At 37.5% G+C, this 27,089-nt stretch overlaps 1 protein-coding gene across 6 annotated transcripts in view; it reads right to left on the bottom strand.

Moving 5' to 3' along the window:
• The window catches only part of slc12a7b (solute carrier family 12 member 7b), a 64,495-nt gene that overhangs the window by 36,182 nt on the left and 1,224 nt on the right, over nucleotides 1–27,089 (bottom strand). The window contains exon 1 of one of the 6 annotated variants that reach the window (XM_008438447.2): nucleotides 17,900–18,239. The exons of 4 other annotated variants lie outside the window; for them this stretch is intronic. In XM_008438447.2, the coding sequence (XP_008436669.1) occupies nucleotides 17,900–18,017 (118 nt within the window). In that variant the 5' untranslated portion in view covers nucleotides 18,018–18,239. Of the gene's footprint in view, nucleotides 1–4,603; nucleotides 4,907–17,899; nucleotides 18,240–27,089 lie in introns of those variants that run through there. One more of the 6 variants, XM_008438450.2, reaches the window with a different exon arrangement.

Below are 27,089 nucleotides of genomic sequence, written 5' to 3'. Positions count from 1 at the left end.
GGGGTTGGGGAAGTAACACTTAGTCTCCATGATCAAGAACCACTCCCCTGCTGTTATACGACACTGTAGAGGTCCATGTCAGAGCAGCTTAACCAATCTCATGATAAGACTATGCAGATAACTTAAAGCAGAAAAAGGACGAGGAGACCCTTGTAAATCTTTCCATTACATGTCTGATCGCCAAAACTAAATTCATTCATGTTCAAAAAACTTCTTTAATCACATCTTTTTCCATGAGTCTTTCCAGGTTGAAATATGTATCTCTTTAAAGGGGAAAACAGGAGGAGAGAACATACAAAGTGGAAATCTTACAAGAGAAAATAAGTCTATGCATGATTTAAAAAAAAAGTTACAATAAATATAAAAACAAATAAATACAGAATGAGTGAGTTTATTTATTGCCATTTTTGTAGCATCTGTCCTCCATAATAAACTGTTAATCTGACATTCAATCGAAGACATAGGAGTACCAAACAGCAAGTCTATACAATTCAATTCGCCACTCACACACTCCCATCATTGGGTGAAAGCTAGGGTACAGTCTGAACAGGGCAACATAGACACACACAGGACAGGCAAACCATTACACACATCCAACATGCTTGTACTTGCATCCAAATGAAAACTTTGTACTGACTTCCATTCATTTTAGTAACTACATTTACTACATGCACACGTTAAAGGCAATTTAAATAGAAAAAATAGCTTTTATCATACTTAATATATTTTGGGTCTGTGGAAGGGATAGTGCAGCAGATTTTGGCATATTTGCTGGACTTCTGCTACTAAGAAAAATCTGCTACCACAGAAAAAGCATCAGGAAAAAGCCCCTACTGGAGTACATGCACCACCATAACTCATCTTTCTCTGAACATATCTGATTTAATAAATTAATACAAATAATTTAGAAACTACTGCATTTAGATTTCATGTAAAAACTGTATCCCAGGTATTGAAGAAGATGCTTTTTATTTCTCCCAATGGTTTTAATACCAACCAATTTCAACCACGCCTCCATCATGTATCAGCGTAGCAGCCTGTGGTGAGCCCGGCTGCATTTCATGAGTAACTTTTACCACTTGATCCAGCTGTAGGGGGAATAAGAGGCTTGGAGAGTGGCTTAGCGTGCTAGTAATCACTGACAATGTCATTACGCCCTTGCACTTTGCAGGCCTTCGACACAATCTGAACAGGACTGCAGACCGTATTAAGTGAGGAGACAGTTTTCCAATAACTGTGGGTAAGAGAATGGATTTAAAGATGATGTCTACTGGGCAAGAGGAATGCAGCTAACCTTTAGCCTGTCAGTCAAAGCTTAGCTCAGTTACATAGCACTCAGCACAGGTAATCATTTCCTTTACTGACCGTGGCTAAATCTCCTCTGAGACAAGGCAGCATGCTAAAAAAGGATCTGCTGTTTCCAAATCAGGACAGGTGATGCTTCTGTTTTTAAAACCCGCCGACATAGTGGTTACATCATCAGCGAGTGCTATGCCTCATCATTCAAAGGAGTACAAATACAAGAGCTTTCCACATCATCTCCTCATGTTTAGGATGGGATGTCTTTACAGATATGGAAGAAAATTGAAGATCGTGCTGTTTGAACAATAATTTATTTGGAGGCTGAATCTTTCTGAAAACTTCCCAGATTTCTGGTTTCTCAAACCGTTATGCAGTTGATGTCAGAATGTCTTGTAGCATGAATGGCATCTGGAAGAAGTCAATCTAGGATTATACCTTTACTTTTCTATGATTCATCATCTGCATTCTGATACCAAGAAGAAAAAAAAAACTTCTGCACACACAAAGCTGTGGTGCTATGCCCTTTTAAGCTAAAAACAATTTCAAGTGGTCCACGAGTCCCATCCATGTCAATAAATCCCACAGTGACCTTAAGTTGCACTTGCACATCAGTGTCCCAAACAAGACGAAAGTGCCAGCTGCCACTGCTGATGGCAAACGCTGCAATTAATACGGCGACAATTGCAGCGGATTATGTGCTTTTCCAAAAGGATATGTGAGACCAAAAGATAAGGAGGCTAGCGTAGCATAGCATGGATGTTAAACGGTCTTCCACATGATCTGGAGTATTAAAGGTGGAGATGTAAACATTGACTGATGTGTGTGCAGCAGCAAACAGTCCTGAGAGACTTGGTCTAGTTTTCTATACAGTAGCAGCCATGATAAAACATTTGTGTATTAAACAGATGCTTTGGTTTGTCTGCATCATTCCAGCTGTCTGTGAGGTTTCATTCTGCATCCTTCACATGGAGATTTTCTTAACTAACAGTAATTCTGTGTTTGTATTGTACAAAGTGTAATATTTGACTTTCAATAAATGCTCTGTATAAAGGCTGGAACATCGACATTTGAGAACTTACTAATAGCAAAACAGCTGATTTAGAGGGAATGTGAGGACATGCTGCTGTTTAAGGTCACCTTCCCTGCTAATGTGCTCTCTTCTTTCACATCCAAACACATCCAAAGGTTAAAGTGAGAGATGGGCCAGACAAGAGAAAAGAGATCTTTTCCCTTGATTTTCTCAGACTGGTAATCATCCAATTCTACAAAAACTATTTAAACACACAAACCAACAGGACGCATTTTCTATACATCTTTTTTTTTTTAAATCTGGTGTCTGCTATCAAATAAATGCAGGTGGATTTAATGATGAGCTAAGAGTGTGTGTGTGTGTGTGTGTGTGTGTGTGTGTGTGTGTGTGTGTGTGTGTGTGTGTGTGTGTGTGTGTGTGTGTGTGTGTGTGTCTGCATGTTCTACTTCTGCAGGTGTTGGGCAGATACTTCCTGTGCTATAAAAGCTCAACTCGAAATGTGCATTTGATGTAAATGGGTTTCATGAGTGAAAAAAATAAAACCCAGTTAAATATAAATCTGGAGACATTTTAGTTCATAGCATGATTAAATATTTGTTGTTAGTTTTGTCAACTTTTAATATTTTTTAACATTTGAATGAAATATTTATGCAGTTGACCAGTTTACCTTGAAGTTGCATAATTTAACTAACTGGAACAATTTCCCTAGGAGCATTAAAGTATATATCTGATGATTGACAGAGACCAATGTTTGAACAAAGATCATTGATGTTTCAATCAATAACTGTGCTGCAGTGTTTGACTAGAAGAATATTCAAATCCAAGAGAAAACTAAGAATTTACAAGTTTCTCCAAATGTACGTATTAATGCAAGCTCACAACAGTCCATCAAACTACATGTAGGTTGTAGGACAAAATGGCAGTTTTAATTAATTTAATGAGGAAGAAGAAAATACATTTTATTGTTCAAAATGGTAACTTTTGATAACCAATCAGAGCCAGTCAAAGAAAAATTGGCTGATTCTGTTTGTTGGTTGATTATTTTGTGCATCTCAATTGCATAATATTCTAGAATTTAGAACACTGTCAGAGAGCATAAAGGATATTGAAAGATGTTCTTCTGCCAAAGTGGCAAGTGAGTTCAATTTAGGAGGCTGAACCAATTGCCTGATAATATTTACAGGATTTTGAGAAACAAATAATTTCTGTAATTAATTCTACTTGACAGTATTTCATGTGTAGCTCTTTTGAAACACAAGATTATTTTATTCTGGTGGTTCCAATTAATTACAATCCATAAAAGATTTTAAAATCCCATCACTACAAAGTAAAGAAACGTTCCTCTTTAACTGCATCTTAAAGGCTACTCGTGACAAAATGATGATGAGCTTTTCTCATTTGTTCCTTGTTTTGTCATTGTTTCCAAGAAGATGGTTTTGCTCTCAGGCTTCATCAGCACTTAGCTTAGCAGCTGGTCCAAATGTACCAGAGCAGGTATATTAGGGATGTGCTAATAGTTAGGCTCAGCCTTACTCGTGGTAATAAATGACCACGCGCTCTATTTATAATCGCTAAGCCACAGACTGTGACAACGCAGTAAGCTGCCTAACACTGGCAACGTTAGATCCCAGTTTATTGTACCAAGAACTCCAAGAGCTGATGAAAAAGGTGAAGAACAGAGAATGTTTCTCTCCCAGCCAAAATTTATTTTACTGTCACTACAAGTGATTAAATAAATACATACATAAAATAATAGAAAAAGAACAAAGAAGGCGCAAAAATGCAAAAAATTATTTTGCTTAAAAAAATTTAACTGGTTGGAAAGGTTGGCCAATGACTTTAAAGTGAAATTTGTTGGGCAGATGGAGCAACAGTCAGTCATTCACACATCGTAAATTAATGTTGAGTCCAAATAAATAACAGCCCAGCCATCTCATTCTCTATTCTTTTATCAGTTTATTATAATTTCATTCAGGGTAGTACAGTTCATTTTAAAGCTACTCTGTCTTTAGTGGAGGAACTGATGTCGAAGAGACTTATCAGACATGACAGCAGCCTAGATACAGTTCAGGTAAATTACAGAAAGTTGGAAATTATTCTTGGACACTAATCCTACTTTTTTTTTTATTATCAAATTATTCTCAAAGTGAACAGAATGCATCCCTCTTTTTAAGAATTTATTAGAATCATTTTTTTGGAAATACTTTTTAGAATATATTGAGGTACTAGCAAAGGGTAACTCAAAGTCTACATGAAATGGGGAAAACGTACCTTTCCGACGAGAGCTGCCCCTGTGCTCCATTCTGAAGAGCCTGGCTAAAAAAGGGGGATGGAGGGGAGAGGGTCCTAGCAGTGGTCCTTGGGGAACTCCAATAACAGTGGTCCAAAGTATAAAGATACTTCTACTGACGTGCACAAGTCAGGAAAGCTGGCTGCACTGTGTGATAATGTGAGGATAAGCTATTTCTGTGACAGTCTGTGTCCATGTTTGTGTGTGTGAGTGTGCGTATAAAGTGGCTGTGACGACAAAGTCAGCGACATCAGCCATGCATCACAAAGCACCCTCACCCTCCCACCGACAGACCTGCAGGCACAGGCATGCGCGTGAAGAGCACACACATTTCTTCCCCACAAGCTCCCCGAGCTTCTGATCACTGTCACAGCTGTGCGAGCGAGAGCTAACACACACTGAAGGGGAGGAGCAGAGAACGCAAAGGAAGCAGAAAACTGTAGTACAGAGACCTCTTAGATGTCACAGGGTGAAACAATTAGTCCATCAGCTCGCAGCAGGGGAAACAACCTATACAGCTTTACCTGTAACCAACAGTAAAACCAGCGTTCATCAGATCCACAGGGTGATTCATTTGATTTATTTAATACTCAGTGAACTTGAAATATTTAATTTCTAACAAGTATGCAGATCTGATATTACATTTCCTTATCACAAAACACTTCAGACAGCCACATAAACATAAAGGACAACGACAGACAAAGCCTTGCCCGAGTCATTACCCCGGTCAACCTAGCACCCCACTGTTGTTCTTTTTAGTTGCCATTTAATCTGTTTGGCAGAGAGCAGGTGAAGTGGGCACTAATCACTTAACCAGATTAGGCTTATCCTGAACTTTTTATAAAACAAGAGGCAATGTCGAGGCCTGAGGAGGATATGGCGTTAAAGCCAGCAGAGCGGAGCTTCACTTCCTCTTTCTGTCCTTCCTCTTCCTGTCTTCTGGCCACATGCCCATCATGAGAATGCCCTTTGTCAGTGTGAGATATGCTGGTGACCAAGGAGACGAACGTCAACTCATCACCCTGAGTCATCCACACAGTTTAGGTAGATAGTAACAAATGACATCTCCAAGAATATCAGTTCAATCCGAACATCACCAGCAACAGCTTTGCCAGGCTTCATGAGTTCATGTGACCAAAGTAAACATCTGTTGCCACCATCATTAGACTGACAGATGTGTCGAAGCACAGCTTAAAGCAGATCTATCAAATCAACAGGAAGGCGGATTTAGTAACACACCAAGCTTCAATAAATCAGTTTTACCAAAAAAGGAAAAGGTTTTTCTCAGTTATTTATAAAATGTATTTAAAATATTTTTTACCACACTTCACTTTGCAAGTCAACTCTTATTCTGAAAAATCCAATAATCTGTTGAGTTTGCAATCTTAATGAGTAACAAATGGGTGGATTAAGGGTGTTTAATTCGAATATAGAATGTAAATGAAAGTAATTAAATGCTAGAGCAAAATCTAAAATTAAAAATGGGTCACGTTGTTTAACACAGATGTTTGAAGAGATTGGTTGTGCTGCTGAATGATGTAGACTACATAAGGTAGCAAAGCTTACACATTAAACATTTTTAATCCACATTTGTGTCTTAGAATCCAAGGACTTTCCACACAAATGAATTGACTTGATTTGTTTCGTTTACTGAACACTGCAGCTACTGTTCAGGTTGCCCCTGCTCCATTTAATACCTTTGAGTTCTGGTTTATTCATGTCGGATATGAAATTGGTTGTATACCGCTGGATGTTTCGCACCTATTAAGCATAGAGTTTATTTAAACTTGTGAAGTGTACAACATTTCCCAGTATGCACAGACCTTAGGCAGGATGAAAAGAGAGAAGCAAGAGGGACTTATAGCACCTTCTACTGGTAACAAGCAAACAATTCATTCTGTAAATTTAGATCTACACGTTGAAAAACATAGGAATTAGACTGTATTGTTTAGTCGGTAGAAATAATTGCAGTCTTTCTTTTCCATCATTAGGAACTGAAATATGTCAAGGAGAAAAAAATGAAATGTTCCTAAATTAACTCTGCTTAACTGACTGCACAACGCAGGTTTATAATGTCATTCTTTTGAAAGCTTCTTTAAATGAGGAGATATGTGGGTTTTAAGATGTGCTTCTTACAGTAAGATGAAGTATCGGAAAAAAACAAAAAAAAAAAACAATGAAGGAGCAAGAGGAGACAGGTCAGTCAAGGCTGGTGAGATCAATGTTACTTAGCGCCTCTTACATCGGAATCCTGGCTGCCACTTGTAAACATCAACCACGAGATGATTACCAGGAAGTAAAAAGAGAATTTGTAAAAGTCCATGCCTCTACCATTATGGAAGCAGAGTAGAGTTCAGAGAGCCTTTAATAATACCTAACAAACGTGATTAATGAGTTTCTGAGCATATAACCTAACATCTACAACAGGAATATATAATTAATACATTTATTACATTTAAATGTATTAAAGGTTATCTTTCTTTTTTGCACAAATAGGAAAAATGTTTTGATAAAGCAACAGGCTGACAAAGATACTCCAATATTTAGTTTCTGTATTCATCTTCAGTCAATTTAATAGATGAACTCTCACTTTACACCAGGCTTTTACAGCTTTTGTGTCCATGTGAGCAGATCTTTGGCACCTTTGCCATACCTAGAAACACATATGCTAGCTATGTACACAACATGGTGTGATCTGCCAACCACCTGTTGCAACCAGTATGGTGTGGAATTTATTTTCCTGTTTGTCCGTAAAGCCAGATTTGTGCTAAGCATCAGCTAGGGAACTGGAGCGTCCATCTACATTTATATTTGCCTTGGATGTAGGCAAACATAAAAAATATGAGATTTAAAAAAACACCATCACAAAGCTCAGGATAAGCTTTACTGGTAAAATATGTTTAGTATGTGGAACCTACCATATAATCAGCTTGACTTATAAAATGAATGTGGTGTTCAAATTGACAGTGTCACAGATGAATGTTTTGAGGCAGTACAAACTCAGATAATACTTCCCACAAAGATGTTACATCTTTCTGTATAGTTCATCTGCTCTGAAGATTTAAATGAAGCCATATAACTGCATACTTAGGCCCCTATGATATCTGTCTTATTGACTCCAAAATTTTATTTTTTCCTATTGTTATTTTTCAGAATTCTACTTTTTCCATTCTAACTTTGTTTATAAACTCAAAATATGTATTCATGGAGTGAATAAAAATTATTTAACAAATCTATAGACAAAGAATCACACATTTATAATTATTCTGCTTGCACAGAAAAAGTGATATGGTAGTAGAACAGGGTGTGTTATAAAGGAATACCGATTGCAGTTTTCTGGCCGATACACTTGCTTAATTTTAAGTGCACATGACGTAGTGCTTCCAGTCATTTTCAGAACTTTGAGGTGGTAGACACAGTAAGACTGGTGGAAAAGATAGGTGGGTAGAATTGGTTTTACATGCAAATATCAGCTGATCACTGATCGCCTAAAATGAAGGAAATCAATTTATGGGTGCATGCTTAAAGTTTTTGAGATATTGATATTTAAAAAATATTTCCAGACATTTTATACTGAACAAAAAACACTCAAGGATATTAGCATGCCTCACATATTTCACAAAAACATTTTTCTGTGCATATCTTTACATTTATGTTGTTCAGCCAAAGCCACACCAGCAAACATACAGAAACAAACACTCCCAAACGCAAAGAGAAAACGCACCACTTAGCTTTCCAGATGGAGAACTCATACTGTCAGCACCAACTGTATGCACCTATAGCAGCACTTTGTAACTGTCAGTACAGTGAGGTCACCCTCTCTCTGCTTTTCTATACAAACTCACTCATAATCAGACATGACATTAGATCATTTTGACAGAAAGCACTAGCTAGCCAGGATGCTCTGCTATCTAAAAATGAGCGCAGAGAAAATGTATTTGCACTTCATAAAATTCAACAAGTAATATACTTACATTTTGTCATGTAACTCGACTTCTTCCCAAGTGTTAAAATCAAAACAGCAATGAAACAGACATATGAGAACAAGAATGAATCATGTGACTTCAAACAATCAACCAAACTTCTTTAAAATGCAGTTACCATATTTTCCGCACTATAAGGCGCACTGGATTATAAGGCGCACCTTCAATGAATGGCCTATTTTAAAACTTTTTTCATATATAAGGCGCACCGCATTATAAGGCGCATAGAATAGATGCTTCCGTTTGGGTTGCCAAGTTGTTCCGTACTCTATTATTACACATCCACATTTGTAAAGAAGTGGTCCCCAAGTACTTTATATAGTAGGCTGCCCCAGTTGTTTTTTCACTCACGGTTTTGGTGTTGTGATATTGTGCCCAAACGACACGCTGCCGCCGCAGTCTCTGTCTCTCTTCCCCCTTCCCTCCCCCCCTGGCTTTAAATGTAATATCAAACTTTATTAACAAACCAGCCTCCTGACAACTATCCCAGCATGCACCGCGCACTTCCTTTTCTATGGGGGAAAATGAAGTCGGCGGCTGCTTACCATAGTTGCTAGACCTGTTGTGGCTCAATATTGGTCCATATATAAGGCGCACCGGATTATAAGGCGCACCGTCGGCTTTTGAGGAAATTGAAGGTTTTTAGGTGCGCCTTATAATGCGGAAAATACGGTACCTCCTTAACAAGTCAAACAATGGCTGCTCTTTGACCATATGCAAATACTGGAAGTAATACGCCACTCCACCGGATGGTGTGACGACAGGACTTTGAAACAAAACTGCAGACAGGCGTCCAGACTGGTCCTCAACTACCTTCAACAATGAGTTGCAGCTGTTGCTGGCATGTTAAAAACAATTATTTCATCTAGATTCACACGAGAGCCTTATCTAAGCCTTTATTCAGAACTTCTAAGCATACATATTAGTATGCAACCACTGTAGGAAGATATGATAACCGTTTGGGACCAGATGGTGTCCTGCTGTGCCAACATCTGGTTTATGGATGAGGACAAAAGATATTAAAAGCAAGTGGGTGGATTTAGGGAAAATTAAGTCTGCCGGACTGACCAGTCACATTCTGAGCACTTTAAAAAGCAGTCAACTATTTCTTGCACAAGCATTTAGTATTTACGGGTCAACTTATTTAATTAAATTACTCCAACAAGCCAAAGTTATGAAAATTACATTAATTCAAGGCAGAGAAACGAAAGGATCACATTTTACATTTCTTAAGCTAAGAGAAAATAAATTTCTTGTTACACAAATCCAGTCATCAACATAGGTCCTGCGTGCTTTTGGAGAATGCAGCTGAGATTGCAGAATTAAAGCGGCTAAGCTACCAACTCGCAGCTTTCACCAGGGCAAACTCTAAAACCTATAAGGAAAAATCCATAAAGGGCTGAGTAAAGTTGTACAGTAGGGGTTAGCATTAGCGTATCATTTATTATCAAGAAAAATTGACAACAATAAATTCCAATTAATGGCATTTTAATACTCCAAAAAGAGTATTGTTGACATTAAGAATGCACCAATGAGTTGGCCTAGATTTCCTTAATTTTGGGAAATCGGCAATCAGCTGATACTTGCATGTGAAACCAATCTTATCTACCTAAGCCAGTGGTCCCCAAGCTACGGCCCGGATCCGGCCCGCTGCCACATTTGGTCCGGCCCCCTGAATAATACCAGAGAGCATTCAGATATTTTTTCATATATTGTATTTTCTGGTTTATATGTGGATTTTTCTTCAACCACCAGGGGGCTCTTTAGCAGGAAGTGTGTCCTGTAAACTGTGGGTGTTTTGTTTTACATGGCGCATTGCTGCCATCTGTTGGACTTTTAGGGAAGTGCTTGACTTTTATGTTATTTAATCAGTACGGTTGTTTGCTAGCAGTAGAGCAGATGAACACGTGTTTGTTATGAACGCCGCATTCCAGGTTTCCCTCAATATACTAGTCAGTCCCAGTGACCGTTTCACTAACGGTTTTTGCCCATGTGCTTTCTGGGTAAAAATCAATCAAGAAATGCCCCTCCCACCCCCAGCCCCCGTCAACAATTTCCGGCAGCACAGGTCATAAACCGACTCCGGCCCCCCTCCAGAGAAGGGAAAAGTTATGTGGCCCTCACAGGAAAATGTTTGGGGACCACTGACCTAAGCAAAGGAGATAGTTAAGATCTACACGTTATGAGACCTTATCTCCTGACAGACCTGCTCTCAACAATTGTTACCGCACTGTTGCCAACTTAGCAACTTACTCACTATATTCAGTGACTTTTCAGACAAAGAAATCTGAATAAGCCAAAACTGGTATTAAGAGGTCAGGCTTTCTAAAGATTAATGATTGATCAGAAAACTGCAATCGGTGCACCCTAGTGGCAATTGTCATGTTTACTATTAGTAATAAGTAAGAAGTAATAAATTTAAAAACATGATTAATATAGTTACTGCATGCAGATTAAAGATAAGTGTCCCTCGTGTCTTCAAGAAGCTCATTTCAAAACATGTATATTTTCTAGGAGTGGTTTGCATTAATGTGTAGTCATAGCAATACATCTGCCTAAGAAAAGCACTAAAAAGAGGTTCTAAATATTAATCTTTTTTATTGTAATAAATACTACAAAATATTGTGATGAAATTTCAAGCTTACGCACCATCCTCAGTATGTCATAAAGCATCAGATTCTACTGATCTACATGTTTCTCAGAGCACAAGGACAGCAAAAGATTATTGGAAAGGAGGATTAAAAACAACTTTCTCTTTCTCATATTAAGGTTGATTTTTCTACAAATGTTGATGCAAAACTATGCCATCACAAAAAAATGCTGTAATGCTTCTTTGCATACCCAAAGGAACGTTTGCATTTTTAAGATGCTAAATTACCAGCATATTTTCAATCCAATTCTACTTTTAAACTCGACATCCAGCTGTTTGCTAGCAAACATTTACAATCAATCATTTCCCTGTGTAGAATATTTACGGTCGTTAGTAAAGTGAAAGTTGGAGCTACCGCACTTCTGGCAATAAAATGTGGGCAAATTAACAACCAAAATGTATTAACTTAATGGACCATGTTAGAAAGCACATCAAACAACTGCGAACATCGGAGAGGATATCATGTGTAGTCTGGTTTAATCTACATGACAAATAGTAAACTTTGCAAAAATAAACTTTACTGAAATAATCCATCCATTTTCTTCCGCTTATCCGGGGTCGGGTCGCGGGGGCAGCAGCTACTGAAATAATGAAATGCTGAATCCCTTCTTTCCAAGCTTTAAAGCCTAATTTGACTCAATTAGGCTTTAATTGAGTCAATTAAATACAGCCTAATTTTTGTATATATATATTAGGCAATATAAAAAAAGACAGTAAACTCTAGATTTCATTGTAGCCATTTAGTGCAGATCACTGCAAGAACAATATGCTATATTTGGTCTTGGTTAAAAGAGATACATATTAAAGAGGCCGTGCAAGTATGACAGTGTGACCTTGGTGGTCTCACAACTGATGCTGTGAGTAAAGGAGGAAGGAAAATAGATCCCCATTATAATAGGTGCAGGTTGCAGGCTAGGAGCTTATCAGAGATACCATATTGAGAACAGGCAACTGGTGAGAGTGAGATCACTGCACGGGAAATAGGAAGCAGTAATACCAGTCAGTAAAATCTGTTTAAACAAGCTATCAACACAATGATGAGTGTCATAATACTCTTTTTTCCTGTCCTATCTGTTTATTTTTAGTAAATAAACCATAGGACATAGTTGTTCACACCTTACAAGATCTTGCATTTTGAACTTTAACTTGAGTGTTTAGCTGCAGCAATGTGAGGTTCGACTGCTGGCCTTGAGGAAACTTTGAAATCATATCATGTTATGTCTCTGTGCTTCGATCATTACATTCATGTCTGTGTCTCCTGCATGCATTTCTCCCCAACACCACACCCCTCAGCATGTCACAACACAGAGATAACACATGACCCGAGGTCCACTCAGTTTAAATATCTGCTCACATGGATTGTGTGAAACATATAAAGGCAGTTTCTTGGCTGCTTTTCTTAGACTCTTAATTGTCAACTAGTACAGTTTCAATCTAATTGGCATTGATAGATTTAATTTTAAATATTAGTAATCAACAAGGTTTTACTTCGCCAACCCTTATAAAAGATCAGTGCAGAGTAAAAATTGACCTCTTGCAACAAGGCTAATGCAAACACACAGCTGAAAGTTGAGAACACAGCATGGTCAGGTTGGACACACGCTGGTGTACAAATATACTAAAAAATGGGTTTCCAAACCTTTCTTTACTACCTGCAGAGGCAGTGAATAGAAACCTTAACTGATTCTGTTTTTGGAGAACAGAATCTGAATAGTGAACGTGCAGGATGCAGTCTTGAAATTAACATAACAGTTGAAGTGTGAAGGAGAAATTGTAGCTAATGGTGAAAACAGAAAAGTGCATTTTAGCCTTTTTGGGGCTTCCTTTTAATGACAGGAAGCAGACGTAGTACTCTGTCTCAAGAGTCTGTCTCAAGATTTTGCTAAAAAACAAAACAAAAAATCCCAAGCAAACCATAATGTCATGTTAGACTTTTGCTTAAAAACAAAAGGAATAAAAAAATAAATAAAAATGGTCACAGTGCAACAGAAGGTTTAAACAAAACCAGATCTGACTGGGAAACAAACAGGAAACACATGACTAGGGCAGATGGGCAAAAAACACCGACTGAGTCAGGAGCACCTCGGACATTTCCCTGCTCAGTTCAAACCTAAACAGTAATGAAAAAATGCTGCGAGTACTCTCAAATCTGTTATCTTAACTATGGACATTATTTTATATTCATTAAAAATACTGTACTTTCACATAGTTTCATTACCTCCCTTCAAACCATAACTTCCATCAGTCACAGGGCTCAGCTTTGACCAAACATTTGAGAAGACCCACTCCAGAGCTATGAACCCATAGAGGGGCTTCCACTGCAAACCACAGGAATTTAAATTCCTGTAAGATATATGAAAATTACTTCTTTCTTTACTCATATTGGTCACCTCCCACTGAATATTTGTCCATTGTGTACACTCTTTACTCCCTTTACACTTACACAATCTCTCTCCACCCTATCCCACTAGGTCCTTGCTCACTCCCTGCTAGAACACAGCGTTCTGTCTAAAATCTGCATACTCTCAGCTCGATGCAAAATTAAGCAGGCTAGTTAAGATTTCACACAGGCTCAAGTATTGCAGTGATTTAGAGAGGCCACTTAAAAATTCCATTAACGCCCCAGCTTCAAGCAAGTGCTGCCATCAAATTGTGTTCCTATTTTATTTTCAATTGTGTTAAGTTATAAGCTAATAACATGCGATCCTATGAGAACATAAAAAGATCACTGAAACTGGACCCACTGATTCTAGGTTACAGAGAGACTTGATCAGGTTACAACTAGGGATGAACCGATTGCAGGTTTCGGCTAATCACCTTTTTTTTTTTAAAGGTTTTGATTTGGCAATTCATCTTTTGGATGATTTTGTCTGAAAAGTTGCTAAATTGGCAACAGTGGGATAACTATTGGTACCCCACATGCTCAATAAGTTTAAAAAATTTAAAGGCAAGCTGGTAGTGTAGTAGGGTGTAACAATACATCCAGCTGACAATAAGACGTTAAAAGATATTAGGTTAATCAAAACAAGATATTAATTCATACATTTTTTGTTTTGGAAATTGCATTCCAGTCTAGTTATGACAAATGAAGAAAAAATTGACTTATTATTTTTGCAGGCCACAGAAAACAGGTTGAACAGTATATTGTGATTTGCATTTTTTGCTTCAGTTTTCCACATTTTTTTTGGGAAAATTTTTAAAAACTTCACCTTTTCTAAATCCTTCCCCTTAATTTCTCTTAATTAACTAACATCTCTGGATCTGCAAGACTTCTCTCTTGCAGATCCAGAGAGAAGTCTCTAGCATGATTAACATAAACCCAAGTATTAATAATAACTTCACAGCAATAGGTCAAATAGTGTATAGAAATTTTCTAAAACATGTCTCATCCCAACGTGGTCCATATTCTACAAGAGCAATCATGCTTGATTTTCAGTTTTAAAAGTTAAAGGAAAACTTTAGGTTGTGAATTAGAGATTATGAAATGGTGTCCAAACTCTATTTGAAATGGCTCTTCATTTTAAAAATAACAAGAAAACATTCATTTTAGGTAGATATGAGCAAATGAGATATAAAAAAAAGAGATGGAGAGGGGAACAGAGAGGAAATTTACGAGTCTGTGAAAAAAAACAGTCTATTACATTATGGGATGGAGGGTGGGTCTCACCTCCCCCACTCAGTTAACAGGAAATGGGCCAGCAAGATAATCAATAGCAGCGACTCCTATTTAACTCTGTCCTCCCAACATATGCTCATGAGCCAACAGCAGTTTTTACTGTCATGAACTTTCCCTACAAAACATGCAAAAAAACTAAACAAAACACTTCAACCTGTCTCTGTGTCCATTTTGAGATTTGATTTCCATCCATCTACCAGGTTATTACCAAATCAGACACCTCGGATGAAAATGAATAAATATAAAACGATGGGTTGGTAACTGAGGTGCTAATTTAAATCATTTGTTAAACTCGGATAAAATTTAAGATTTTGTTATGTGATAAGAGTGCTACTAAATAAGTAATTCAGACCTTTCTTCGTGTTTCAGTGAGCAAGCAAAAACAATAATCTATGTTGATGGAAAATAAAGCAGTATTACAGCTTAAAAAAAGAAGAAAAAACTGAGTTGGTGACGCAAAAGTACAAGACCTCAGAATCCACCAGTTTTTTTTTATTTCTGTGTGAGATCGTGTCCCTACCTCACCCACTGTCACTATCAGAATACAATTCATCAGACTCAAATGCTTGTGCCAGAGTAACTAAAGCAGCATGATATCCCGCCTATCACAATAAATGCCATTCACTCTCCCACAGTCTGTAAAAGTTTAACCAGCAGGCTGCTGTAATTGCAGCTTCACAGCAGAAATTAAAGCATGGGAAATAAACAGCTCAGAGCTGTGTTAAATGCTGTAAAAGAAGCAAGTTGACTAAAGACATTTGAAAAAAACATGGAGAGTCAAAGTGGAGTTGGTTAAAAGTGCACTCTGTGACCTTTCTGGGCTGAATGCTCAGATAAACAGAACTATCTCTGTACACTCATGTCATGTTGATTGATAATGTGGCTTTCAGCTAGAAGGAAGAGACTTTTAATAAACATACAAAGAAATGCATCCACTTGCAAGGTGGGGTCTGTATGTTAGAAAGAAGGTCTAAGTTAACCCAAACAGAAAACAAAATTCACAACACTGGTCTCTTTCCAACTACCAGCTCAATTCTTGCTAATTAAAAGTTTACACGCTGTGACCAGTCATGGCTTGAAGTTCCTGTGTAGTGGCATTTATGATTTCCTCTACTGGTCTGAAATAAATGGGCCATAACAAATCAAAGGAAATTCCTACAGAGTAAATGGTTTTTTCACTTTAGTGCAAGCAAATTCAGGTATAAGCATGACTACATAGGTAGCGTTGCTAATAAAGATCCACAAAAAATTCACCAGGTGACTGGAAACAGAAAATTGTCAGCTGGATATGCAGTGACTGGTGACTAGCTAATCAGAAACTCAAAAGCTTAATCTTTTTCAAATCAATAATTAAGATCTACCAAGTTGCACTTATAACTCTCTTTAGAGTGGGGCTGTTCCTGAATGAAGAAGACTTATTTTCTCATTCAGTGGCGTGATTTAAAACAAAGTCAGACGAAGGCCATGGATGTAAGAAGATTTTTTTTTTTTTAAGAAAACCTCAAACAAACATGTCTGTGACTCATTCAGGCTGAAACAGGGCAAGAGAGAGTGATTGTCCGCAGATAAGAAGATTGCTAAAAATAAGGGGTGCACCAATTTTTAAAAAGCCAGACCTGCTGATTACGATTTTGGTCAAAGCCAATTTTTTGTCTGACAAGCAGCTAAAAATAGCTACAAAGTTGCTAAGTTGGCAACCGTGGGCTGAAGATTGTTAACCACCCATGTGCAGACGTGACCTGGAGGGATGCAGAGAGAAAGGGGACTATGACTGATTTTCAGACTTTAGCGGCAGTGCATAAGATCACTGATCTCCTAAAATTGAGAAAACCTTTTATTATATTATTTATTATTGTACAGCTGATTGGTCGGTGTATCCCTATTAAAAATATTATTACAAAGTTGCTGATATATAGTGGGGGTTGGAGGGGCATCAACCTCTGGTCTGGAACATGAATTGGGAAATGTTGCCAATGTTTTAGAAATCTCACAGACCAGTAAAGAATCAAAATACTATTTGAAATGCAAAAAGAGTCTATAGTTTCACTTTCAGTTTCATGCTAAACATGCTAACTAGGGCTGTGTAATAATATCGATTTTGCAATATATATCGATATTTTCTTTCCTAGAAAAAAATCGATATTCATCCGCAAGTATCGTAACATCCAACTGTCACCTTGATCACTCCCTGCTTGCTTTGCCGGGAGACTATAATTAGTCTGAAGGCTAATTATACATATTCTGATATTTCTTGAACATAGCTACCTGCAAAAAATGTTAGTTATACGTTTTTCAGTATGAAGTATTATAATAATTGCCCGTTTTTTCCACAAGCTCTGTTTCTACTATCAATCAGTAAGTCTGGTGACTGATACCAACAAGTTTCCAAATGACTTGACGTTAAAATTCCATCCATCGAAACAACTGGGTTTCTCCAGACAGTAACTCAGAATAGAACTGAACAGTAAGATGGAGTTGGCTGGGGATCTGTGACGTAAAAAAAGAAAAGAAAAGAAAAAACACATTGAACTGCCAGTTGTGAAGGTAAATGCATGGAGTAGCAGGGACACTGAGGCTAAAAAGGAAACAATTGAACAGTCAACATGTCACACTTCTTTGAGTGGCAGTTGCATGTGAGGGAAACCCATCTCATTCAGCAGTTGGACAACGAACAAGCGCTCAGTAAAATGTAGTACTGCTTTCACATTATCCACCCACATGAGCCATAAACAGTTTTTCTGAAAAATAAAGGTAGTAATTACCCTCAAAATAAAGCTAAATTGTCAGCTTGTGTTGGATCCTGTAAGCAAACTCTAGAACTTTCCTGAAGGACTTCCTTATCTACAAGCTAACAGATTGAAAAAGTAAAAAAAAAAAGTCAGAAATTTGTTTGCAATGTGTAGAAATCTATAAAAAAACATGTTTTTGCATCTGAACATATGTAAAAGAAAACAGAATCTGATCTCACCTGTAGGATCTTCTTCCTCTCTTAGCACGTTGATCCCATCCAGATCTTCGTCTTCATTTCCCTCTCTCGTCTTTCCAGTGCCGTCTTTCACTGGAACCACAGTGAAGTTAGTGGGCATTTTCTGTTTGTCCCACTCTCTCCCCTCTTATCTCCTTCTCCCTCTTAAGCTGCTGCTTCTTTCTTTTCCTCTGGCCAACCGCTCTTCCTCCTCCTTCTTGTCCTCTGTTTGTTTACTTTCTTCAGACCTGATGGCCTGATGAACTTCAACGCTCCTCAGCAGACGATGAGTCCAACATTCAAGTTTTCGTTGTAGTCACCAGAATTCAGCTGTCCTCCCATCTGAGACCAACCCCCACCTCAACCGTCCAAATAAGGAAGAGTGGGTCTGCCCCGCCCAGAGGGGGCAGTCCACACAGACAGACATCCTTGCAGAAAACATGACATGCATTTGTGCTCATTAGTGTGTGAGAACATACTAGAGGTCCTTTCTGTTCCCTGAGGACTGGTTTCCCACTCTTGGAATGCTGCTTTGTCTCACAAATGACAAATACTGACGGGTTCGACTGCCGTTATGAGAAAGGAGGAAGTCTAGAGCCGATCCATTCAGGAACATTTTCACACACAAACAACAGCGCTATACTCGTCCTGTTTGCCCATGCAATGTTATTTGACCCAGTGTGTAGTGACAGGTGGTTAGCAGTACCATGAATTATGTATTTGGAGTAAAATGCCTTTATTCTTGTACAGAATTATTAATTAAGGCCACACACATATTTTGTTGTCAGGAAGGTCTCGTCTTCCAGAAAGAGTTGAAGTATAACTGAATTATTGCATAAAATTAATTTAACAGCTCATATCACAGTTAAAGACTAAACTGCTTCTGGTCATTTATTTGAACAGAGTTGCATTAAAGCAAGCAATAATGATATTTCAGTCCCATCAGGTGATCTGACCAATACAATTAGTCACTTCCAAAAGATGCACTACAAACCACTTCCCACACCAAATAAGCAACACTGCCCTCACTGACGGGAAATACTAAAAATACCAAAGTCACAAAAGAGTCAACTACATGAAAAGACCAGTTTCTAGTGTTGTGGGTTTAAAGTTATCTTGGATATTAACCAAGTGGAGAGCCAACCACCCCCACTTTTATTACCCCACTGACACCAAATGGCAGATCAATATAGTTGAAGGAAGGGAGGGGGACGCAGGAAACAGGAAAAGGAGGAGGTAAGAGAATCACCAAGACCCACATGGGCAGGGAAGATAACCGCACCAGAGGAAAACACTACCTCTTTTTTTTAAGAATGACAGTTCACAACTAATTACTAAGGACCCAATAAGTGGAAGAAAATTTATTCAGGAATGACATAATATGACTGTTAAACATTGTACAGTTGTAACTCCAATAGTGCTTTATAAAATGTGTTTTATTTTTTTCCTAATCGTTTTATTTTTTCCCCAAATTCATATATAGAAAATGTCTAGTGTTCTTAAATATTTTGGAAAAAATAAATTGTCATTCAAGAATACCTCACTGAAAACATAACATCACGTCACATTTCTATGCGCAAATAAAAAAAACTAATCTGTGCTGCATTAAGATAGGACTTAATGGAAACCTACATGTTGGTTTCATATGTCCATAGTCCATTGTTCTGCCCGACTTCAACAATTACGCTAATGTGAACTTCTCTTCTGTAGGCTCACATTTCTAACCTCAAAATAAAGTTATCGATCGACTGCACAGATGGAAGATGAGTCAATACTTAACCTGAAAGCAAGGGCATGTGTGAAGGTCATAGGAGCTCTTTCTTCTCCAGCTTCTTCACTCATATTCATAGAGTATTTTGTAATTTGAGAATAATGCAGTCAGAAGTCCAGATAAGCCTGTCGCAATAAGCAATTAATAGCATGGTAAATTAAAATTAGCTGGATAATTTCTATTCTGATTAATATTTTTTTGAGGGCGATTTTGCTTACAGAGAGATCATAATACATTTTTGTCATGATTTAGGTTGTGTGTGGTTCTTTCTCTTTTTTGTATTTTATTTATTATATTTTGTTGCGTTATATTTAGGATATTTAATATACATTCCAGCTTAATTTTGTAAGATTTCTTTGCAAAATTAAAGTTCATTGGTCTTTGGTAACATTGCATTGTTATGTCATTATTGTAAACAGTCTTGAGACAATATTATAGTTTATCACAATAATTAGTGGGACAATTTATTTCCACACCTATATCTAGATTCATTTGATATCATCTAAAAGCATAAAAAAAATGTGACAAATGGATCAGTACTTTTTAAGTAATTTAATTTAAAAAAAATAAAAAAAATTAAAAAAATCACCCATTAGTCTGATTTACTCTTGCTATAGTGAAAAATAGTTTCAACTGAAGAAGCAAAACAAAGCCCCATTAAGGTGTCTTGTATTATGCAATACTAAACTGGTCTTCAAAAGAAAAATAACCTTTGTTCTCAAGAACTGTGGCAGTTTCCCAGTGCTACAAGAGTAAAGTAGCAATCCACTAACTGATACCAGTTATCCCCTCCAAGCATTTCCGATAACTAAACAGTGCCCCCTGGAGGGTAAAGAATGCAGCACAGATTAAAATTGTTGCAGATTACAACAGAAGGTATAAGCTCTTTATCATGTCATGTGGGTTAACATCACGATCATTGTCAAAAGTCATCTTATTGCTCAATGCTGTGTTATACAACACAACAGCAACTAAAGTACAATGTTAGGTCGCATGGCTATTGGTGATGGCATCACACGAACTGTCTTTTACATTTTCAATGTAAAAGACCTGTATTGTTACAGATTCTGCTCTGCTATCTTGCTTTTAATTTAACCAAAAGCTGACAGTTCAAGACTAACCATGACACAATGTTGCCCTCTTCTGAGCAGATGTGTTATCTATTTTGAACCACTAACACAAAAGATATGTACTCAAATGTTTGTGGGGAAAAGCAGCTAAATCATGTTAACATTGCAATCTGGGGTTAAATGACTACTGGAAAAGTTGGGGGTGTTTTTTGTTTTCAGACAGAACTTTACATTATTTTTGCAGAAAGTACACCGTGCCATATTTTTGTGTGACTATTATAGAAGGGTGGCTAGGCCAGGTAATTTGTTTAATAAAACATTTCAATAAAATTTATGTAGAGAAAGGAGACTGTGTGGTGCAGCTGAGCTCAAGTCTCAATATGATGGTGGAGAAACTAGTTCCAACTAGATTTGAGCTGTTAAAACTTAAAGAGAACAGCTGGGGAAGAGAAAGGGGAAAATAACCTCTGCATTGGCTAAAGAAAAAGACAAATACGTAAAGCTTTCCACAGCAGCCATGGAAAGCTGCATCTGTACCATCTTAAGTAACACAGCAGTACTCATCCATTAAACATTGTAAATAGCGTATGGGACACAGCATGCCTTGGCATGCCCAAAGCTCAGGTTATGTAACCCTTTAATGGTCATCTAGATGACATATTTTTAACAAACACTGAGACAATATCGGGTAAAAGTGGACTGGGTTTGTCTCATTAGATCCATCTAAGACAAAATATACTACAAAATTGTTTGAATAAATTGATTAGTGTTTGATTTAAAAGAAAATAAACTAGTTGTTTTCATATGGAACTATGTTATTTCTCAGTGTTGTGTCATTCCCAGCACTCACTTTTTTTTGCCTATTTACTGCATTAGGAAAAGACAACATGGTTGAAATGAGTCACAGTGAACGCCTTCCTTAAGTCTATAAACACATATTTAGAGAACAGACATGGGGGGGGAAATGGTAACTTTTTTTCCATTATGCAAGTAAAAGAAGTCATCTATAACAGCAGGGCCTCAGAAATATAAAAAAGCCATTTTTTTTGTACAGAGCTTTCACAATGATAGGTAACTTATTTATGTTAAAGTTATGCCGACCAACAGGCAAATTGGTATTTTAAGAGGTGCTTTGTCCATTCGGCTAGGTCATCATTGCTAGGTCTGCATTAGGAAAACGTGAAATCTGTCCTACGGCTGTCTATTAATAGCTAAAACTAAGTCCTTATTGGGAATCTGTTGTTTCTCAGCAAGATTTTCTAAAACTAATTCACATTTAGACCTTTGAGTCTTTATTTCCCTCCTCTGATTTTTATACCAAACATTTCGGCTGTCAAGCCACAGATGACATGATAAGAGATAAGACATTACATGCCAGACAATGGCCATACATACATGATAGTGCCCCATGACTTTGGTTTGGTGTTCCACAGAGAAAAAACATGATTCCCAATCACTGCGTATGTACAGTCTGATCTATGATCCTATATGGCAGCACTTGCAATGAACTTTCACCTATTCTAAGTTAGAGGGAGCCTTGATGTCACCCCATCAATGGTCTTTCAATTTAAGGCAGGAGATAATATCCATGGTTATGCTTTTCAGCTTTTAAAATACTTAGTTTAATATACTTAATATTCTTCTGCTCTTGTCCAAATTATTTAGCTTTAATATTATCCCTTTCCACCACTAGACAAGGAAACTATGCGATGAATGAAATCAAGATAATGACCATTCTAACCATCTACTGCAAAATATTTACTACATCAATCAACAATAGTTAACTGAAAAAGTTGTTTGACACCTCCCGACTAGGCAAAGAAACAAGTTAGTAGTAAATTTTTATAAAGCATAGAGTGCCTCTCCAACGTCGATAAATTTGCGATATACTGTGCAGTCCAAATTTGAGGCTAAATCTTCCCATCACAGCAAAGGAATTATTTTTCATGATCAAAAATCCAACATTTATTAATTTTTTTTAGCTTCAAACCATTAATTTAAAAAAAAAATCTATTTTAAAGTTGCAAAAGCTTATGAACCAGACCCACACAGTTGGCACACACACAAGGCCATGTGTGTGTGTGTGTTGCCATATGAGACAAGGTGCACACTGATCAGGTTTTGGCTGAGCAAGCTCTGTTTACTCCAGATGTCCAGAGAAGCTATCATCTCCGGACATATATCCACTGGTATCCTTGGTACCAGTTCACAGTGGAATAAGAGGCAATCTGTGTCCTACTTAAGCATCAGAACTAAAGCTGAACAACAGTTTCACTGTTTGGACTAAAGGTTACCTCGTCTCTACAGAGGAGTATGTTCCTCAGGCTGTACTGTGAATAGAATGGGATTCTGGATTTGTGCTGCAGCTTGAAATGCTCATCTCTACTTGTCATGGTCAGAAATGAGTCACTTCTCATTAAAAACAACCATTTGACTTTAGGTTTACCCCATGGCTCCTCTTGAGAAACATTAGTGCAGTGGTTCTTAACCTTTTTTGAGGTACCGAACCCAGGTTAAGAACCACTGCATTAGTGGTTTCAAGTTCTTTTTCTACAAAGAAGGCCATCTGCAGCAGCAGCTCGAGCTCATTGCTCAGGTCAATTATTGAAACTGAAAACTGTTTAATAGTTACTTTATACATACACCCTTTTCTCCAGTACTATGTGGTAGGTTTGACATCAGCATACATTTTACAGGCTTCTGTTAGAATGAGGAAAACACCAACAAAATGTCTGGTGACCTAAAAAAGCCAACACTTCTTAGAACAAAAATCAATAATTCACAAACAATCTTACTTCACTGTTCTTAACCATGTCTTCCTCTTTTCTATCCAACGCTTTATCTTTAGAAATTCATTTTGCAACCATGAACAAAACAGAACAATGTTCCAAATCATATGTACTTTAGCATATGCCACCACTTTTTTGATGGAGTTGAATGACTCTCTAAAGACCAAATAAAGCCTTTTTATTACAACTGGAAAGTCACACAAACGGTTGCACAAGTTTCCCAATCAGGTACACCTTTCCAAGTAAAAATAAAAATTAAACAGAGAGCTGAAGCAAGGCCAGGTATGTACACTCTGCCCTGCATTACTAAAATTACCACAAGGTGTTTCCTGCTGTAATGGAAAATGCCTGACCGTCCATCACGCTAACATTTCCGAAACCCATTTTCTCACTGGGCTACTGTTGCAGAAAATGAGTTTTGGAAAATGATTCGCTTCATCATCAAGATTTGTTTCAGAAGATTCACCTGCAGATGAGGAAATGAATCATCACAAAAGTCTTACATTCACTGCAATCCATTGTGTATTGACTGCACACAAAAAAATTGGAAAAAGAAGGATTAAGTAAAGCACCAAAACTAGATAAACGACAAAAACGGCTTCAGGGAAATGACATACAAAGGACATGCTTTTTGGAGTCCTCACCAAAAATTGTTTTTTGCTTTTTAAATCATAGTTAGAGGATATGGATTGTGAATATTTTACGCTTTGAACAAAATGCTATAATTGAAATTGCCTAAGGTCCACACTGTCTGGTCGTGTGAATGCCTGCTGCATGTGTTCACAGGAGACAGTCTTCCTCAGGATCATGTAACAGAGACTTATTAAAATATGTGCTGATGAAAGGCCACACACAATCTATTCTATGGTTGCCTAACAGAGTAATTTATAGCAGTGGCCGTGACAAACCTAACAGTGAGCACACATGCCAGCATAACTACAAAGATTTGTGTCCACAACACGTTTTTCAAGTCACCAGCTGAGATTTGACTCAAACCGACTCCATGCATTGAAACGAAATAGACAGGTCTAGACTTGTTGTTGTGTTTTTGTTTTTTTTAAAAGGAAATCATGTGAATAAAATGTTCATAGCTTTGCTGCTTGTTGCTGACTAGGTTTTGTTCAACACACCTATCAATTCAGGACACTTTTATGCAATACAAAAAATACTCAGCACATTTTTAATTTGTCCAAATATTTGGGAGCGTGTTTGAATGATTAGCAGTAGTTCAGTACAATCACCAACTCACTTGTTACTCGCTCAGTGTTTTGCTGTGGCTCTGAGCCAGAGAAACATTTTTCAGGCTTACCATAACACACTGGCTTGCTGTGTCAATAGCCAGCCTCTTCTGTGTCACCATGATTCATCACAAGTTTATCAACCACTCAATTTACCCTTACATTTTTTTTTTGTTCATTCATCCATGCTGTCTTTATAGAAGACCAAAACATCAGCTTCTTTCATGGTTGTTGCTCTCCAACATGTTTTATGAGTTTATGGCTAGATTTTGCTGTGATAAGTGAAATATGTCAGACGGATCTGAGTAAAGCAGCTCATAAAAACTCCATTCCAACCAAAACGACTCAAAACCAGATGAAACCCAGTGTGTCCTACTGATCACGACTCAATACACACACCAGACTGTTCCCACACACATACACACCCAGCCATCATTGCACTGTAATTTTGCACGCTTGCACGACCAATACTTCCTGACAATTATTTTGGAGCCTTCTACCTACCTGTGTGTTGCTATAGTGACCATGTTTGTCAGCTATTGGAGGACCAAAGTCTAAATGCAAGAAGAGCAAAGAAAATAAAGCGAAAGGATTCGGCTGAATGTTAAAAATCCTCAAGATCAATACAGAAATATAGTGTTAAAAATGAATAAGCATTGAAAAATCGGTTATTAACTGTAAAAGGACGATCAATTTTTTTCCCCTAAGATGTGATCTGTCACTGGGAAACTCTAACGTCCAATCTTTTTCCAATCAGAAAACATGCCCTACAAAAGCCCCAACAAGTCACAATGACAGAAACACTCTTCATTGTGGATGCTATAGCTGACTGAAGCAGACTCAATGTTACCATTGAGGTGATTGAAGTTAAGGCAGCAAAAGAACAGAGATAAGAAGCAATTTCAAAGGAAAATGGATTTTCCAGAATACAGAAAAAATACTTTTGTAGAACATTCTGCTGTGTCCCAAAGCTTAGTGAGCAGGATCGTCTCCTACTCAACAAGACACAATGCAGGAGCACAAGAGAACCTCGGTTGCCATGGGAGAGTCCTTATGATGCCTTTTCTATTTTGTAATAGCTTTTCAAGTATTGTATAATAAACTATTATCAGACTAGTCAAATGTATACAGTAGAGGTGTGCCGATCGATCGGCCATCGATTATAATCGGCCAATTTCCGTGAAAAAGTGTATGATCGGTGATCGCCGATCACGCTCTCTTGTTGCCGATCACACAAACCATCTCCTGCATCTCATTTCGCAGCCTGCCTGTGCAGCTGGTCTCCTCTTTCCTTCACACTGCGCAAACGCGCAGCAACAAATCCTAAGCGATGTTGTGTGAAACTATGACGCATTGAGTGAATGGGGAAGTTTGCGTGTTGCGGTGGAAAATTAAAGCACGTCAAAATGCAATAGCTCAATAGCTTACAATAGCTCAGTTTTAGAATGGTCAACAGCACAAAAGTTAAACTTTTGACTCATGCTACATTTGGCAACATTTCAGATAAAATATGAATAAATAAATACAACGGAATTGGCAGGTCGGGCTTTTTAAAAATTAGTCATCAAAAAAACTTCCAGGCCACACTGAAAGCAACAATTTTAATCTTGCAAAGGCTTATTGCACTAGAACTCTGCAATTCAGAGTTCTAGTGCAAGGTATTTTAAGTAATGAAGTTGGAAGCATGGGAATGAAAATTTAAATAACAATTTTCGACAGTAGGTGTGTGATAATTCCTGCAGCCGAAGAGCATGACACACACAAAAAAAGAGAATGATACAAAGAAGAATGTCGAAAATTGATTAAAGCTGATCGGATAACAGCAAAAGTTCATTAAGGTATCCTTTTCCCCAGAAATCTTTCTGTCATGGAACGTTATAATGAACTAAGAAATTTCACATTCAAGGTAAGGATTTGCATTCTTTAGGAAAAACACTGCTGTTTTAGTAATGCTAGACATGCACATTGTGCTATTTAATCACTTTGCTTTTCTTTTTTTAAATATATGTCAGTAAATCTATATTTCACAGTGTCTGCTTTCTCCCCCAGCAGGTGTTAATATCACCTCTGTTCTTACAGAAGATTAACAACCACTCTGGTCAGGAAGAGTACAACAAAAAATTTCCATTATCTTTTTGTATCCCCTTACATGATCAATTTTAAAGGAAAATCTGAATTGGCTTAAACAGGCAAAGCCATATCTAAGCTTGGCAAAATTCTGATTTCAGAAATTGGACCCAAAATTCTAATCAATATATTTCTAGAGAAAATCCAAAACTAAAGTTAAAGAAAAATAATATGCACACAAAAGTAATTACCTGTATA

This window comes from Poecilia reticulata, linkage group LG20 (genome assembly GCF_000633615.1).
Source record: "Poecilia reticulata strain Guanapo linkage group LG20, Guppy_female_1.0+MT, whole genome shotgun sequence".
Taxonomy (NCBI): domain Eukaryota; kingdom Metazoa; phylum Chordata; class Actinopteri; order Cyprinodontiformes; family Poeciliidae; genus Poecilia; species Poecilia reticulata.
This window is presented reverse-complemented; position numbering and strand designations above follow the sequence as displayed.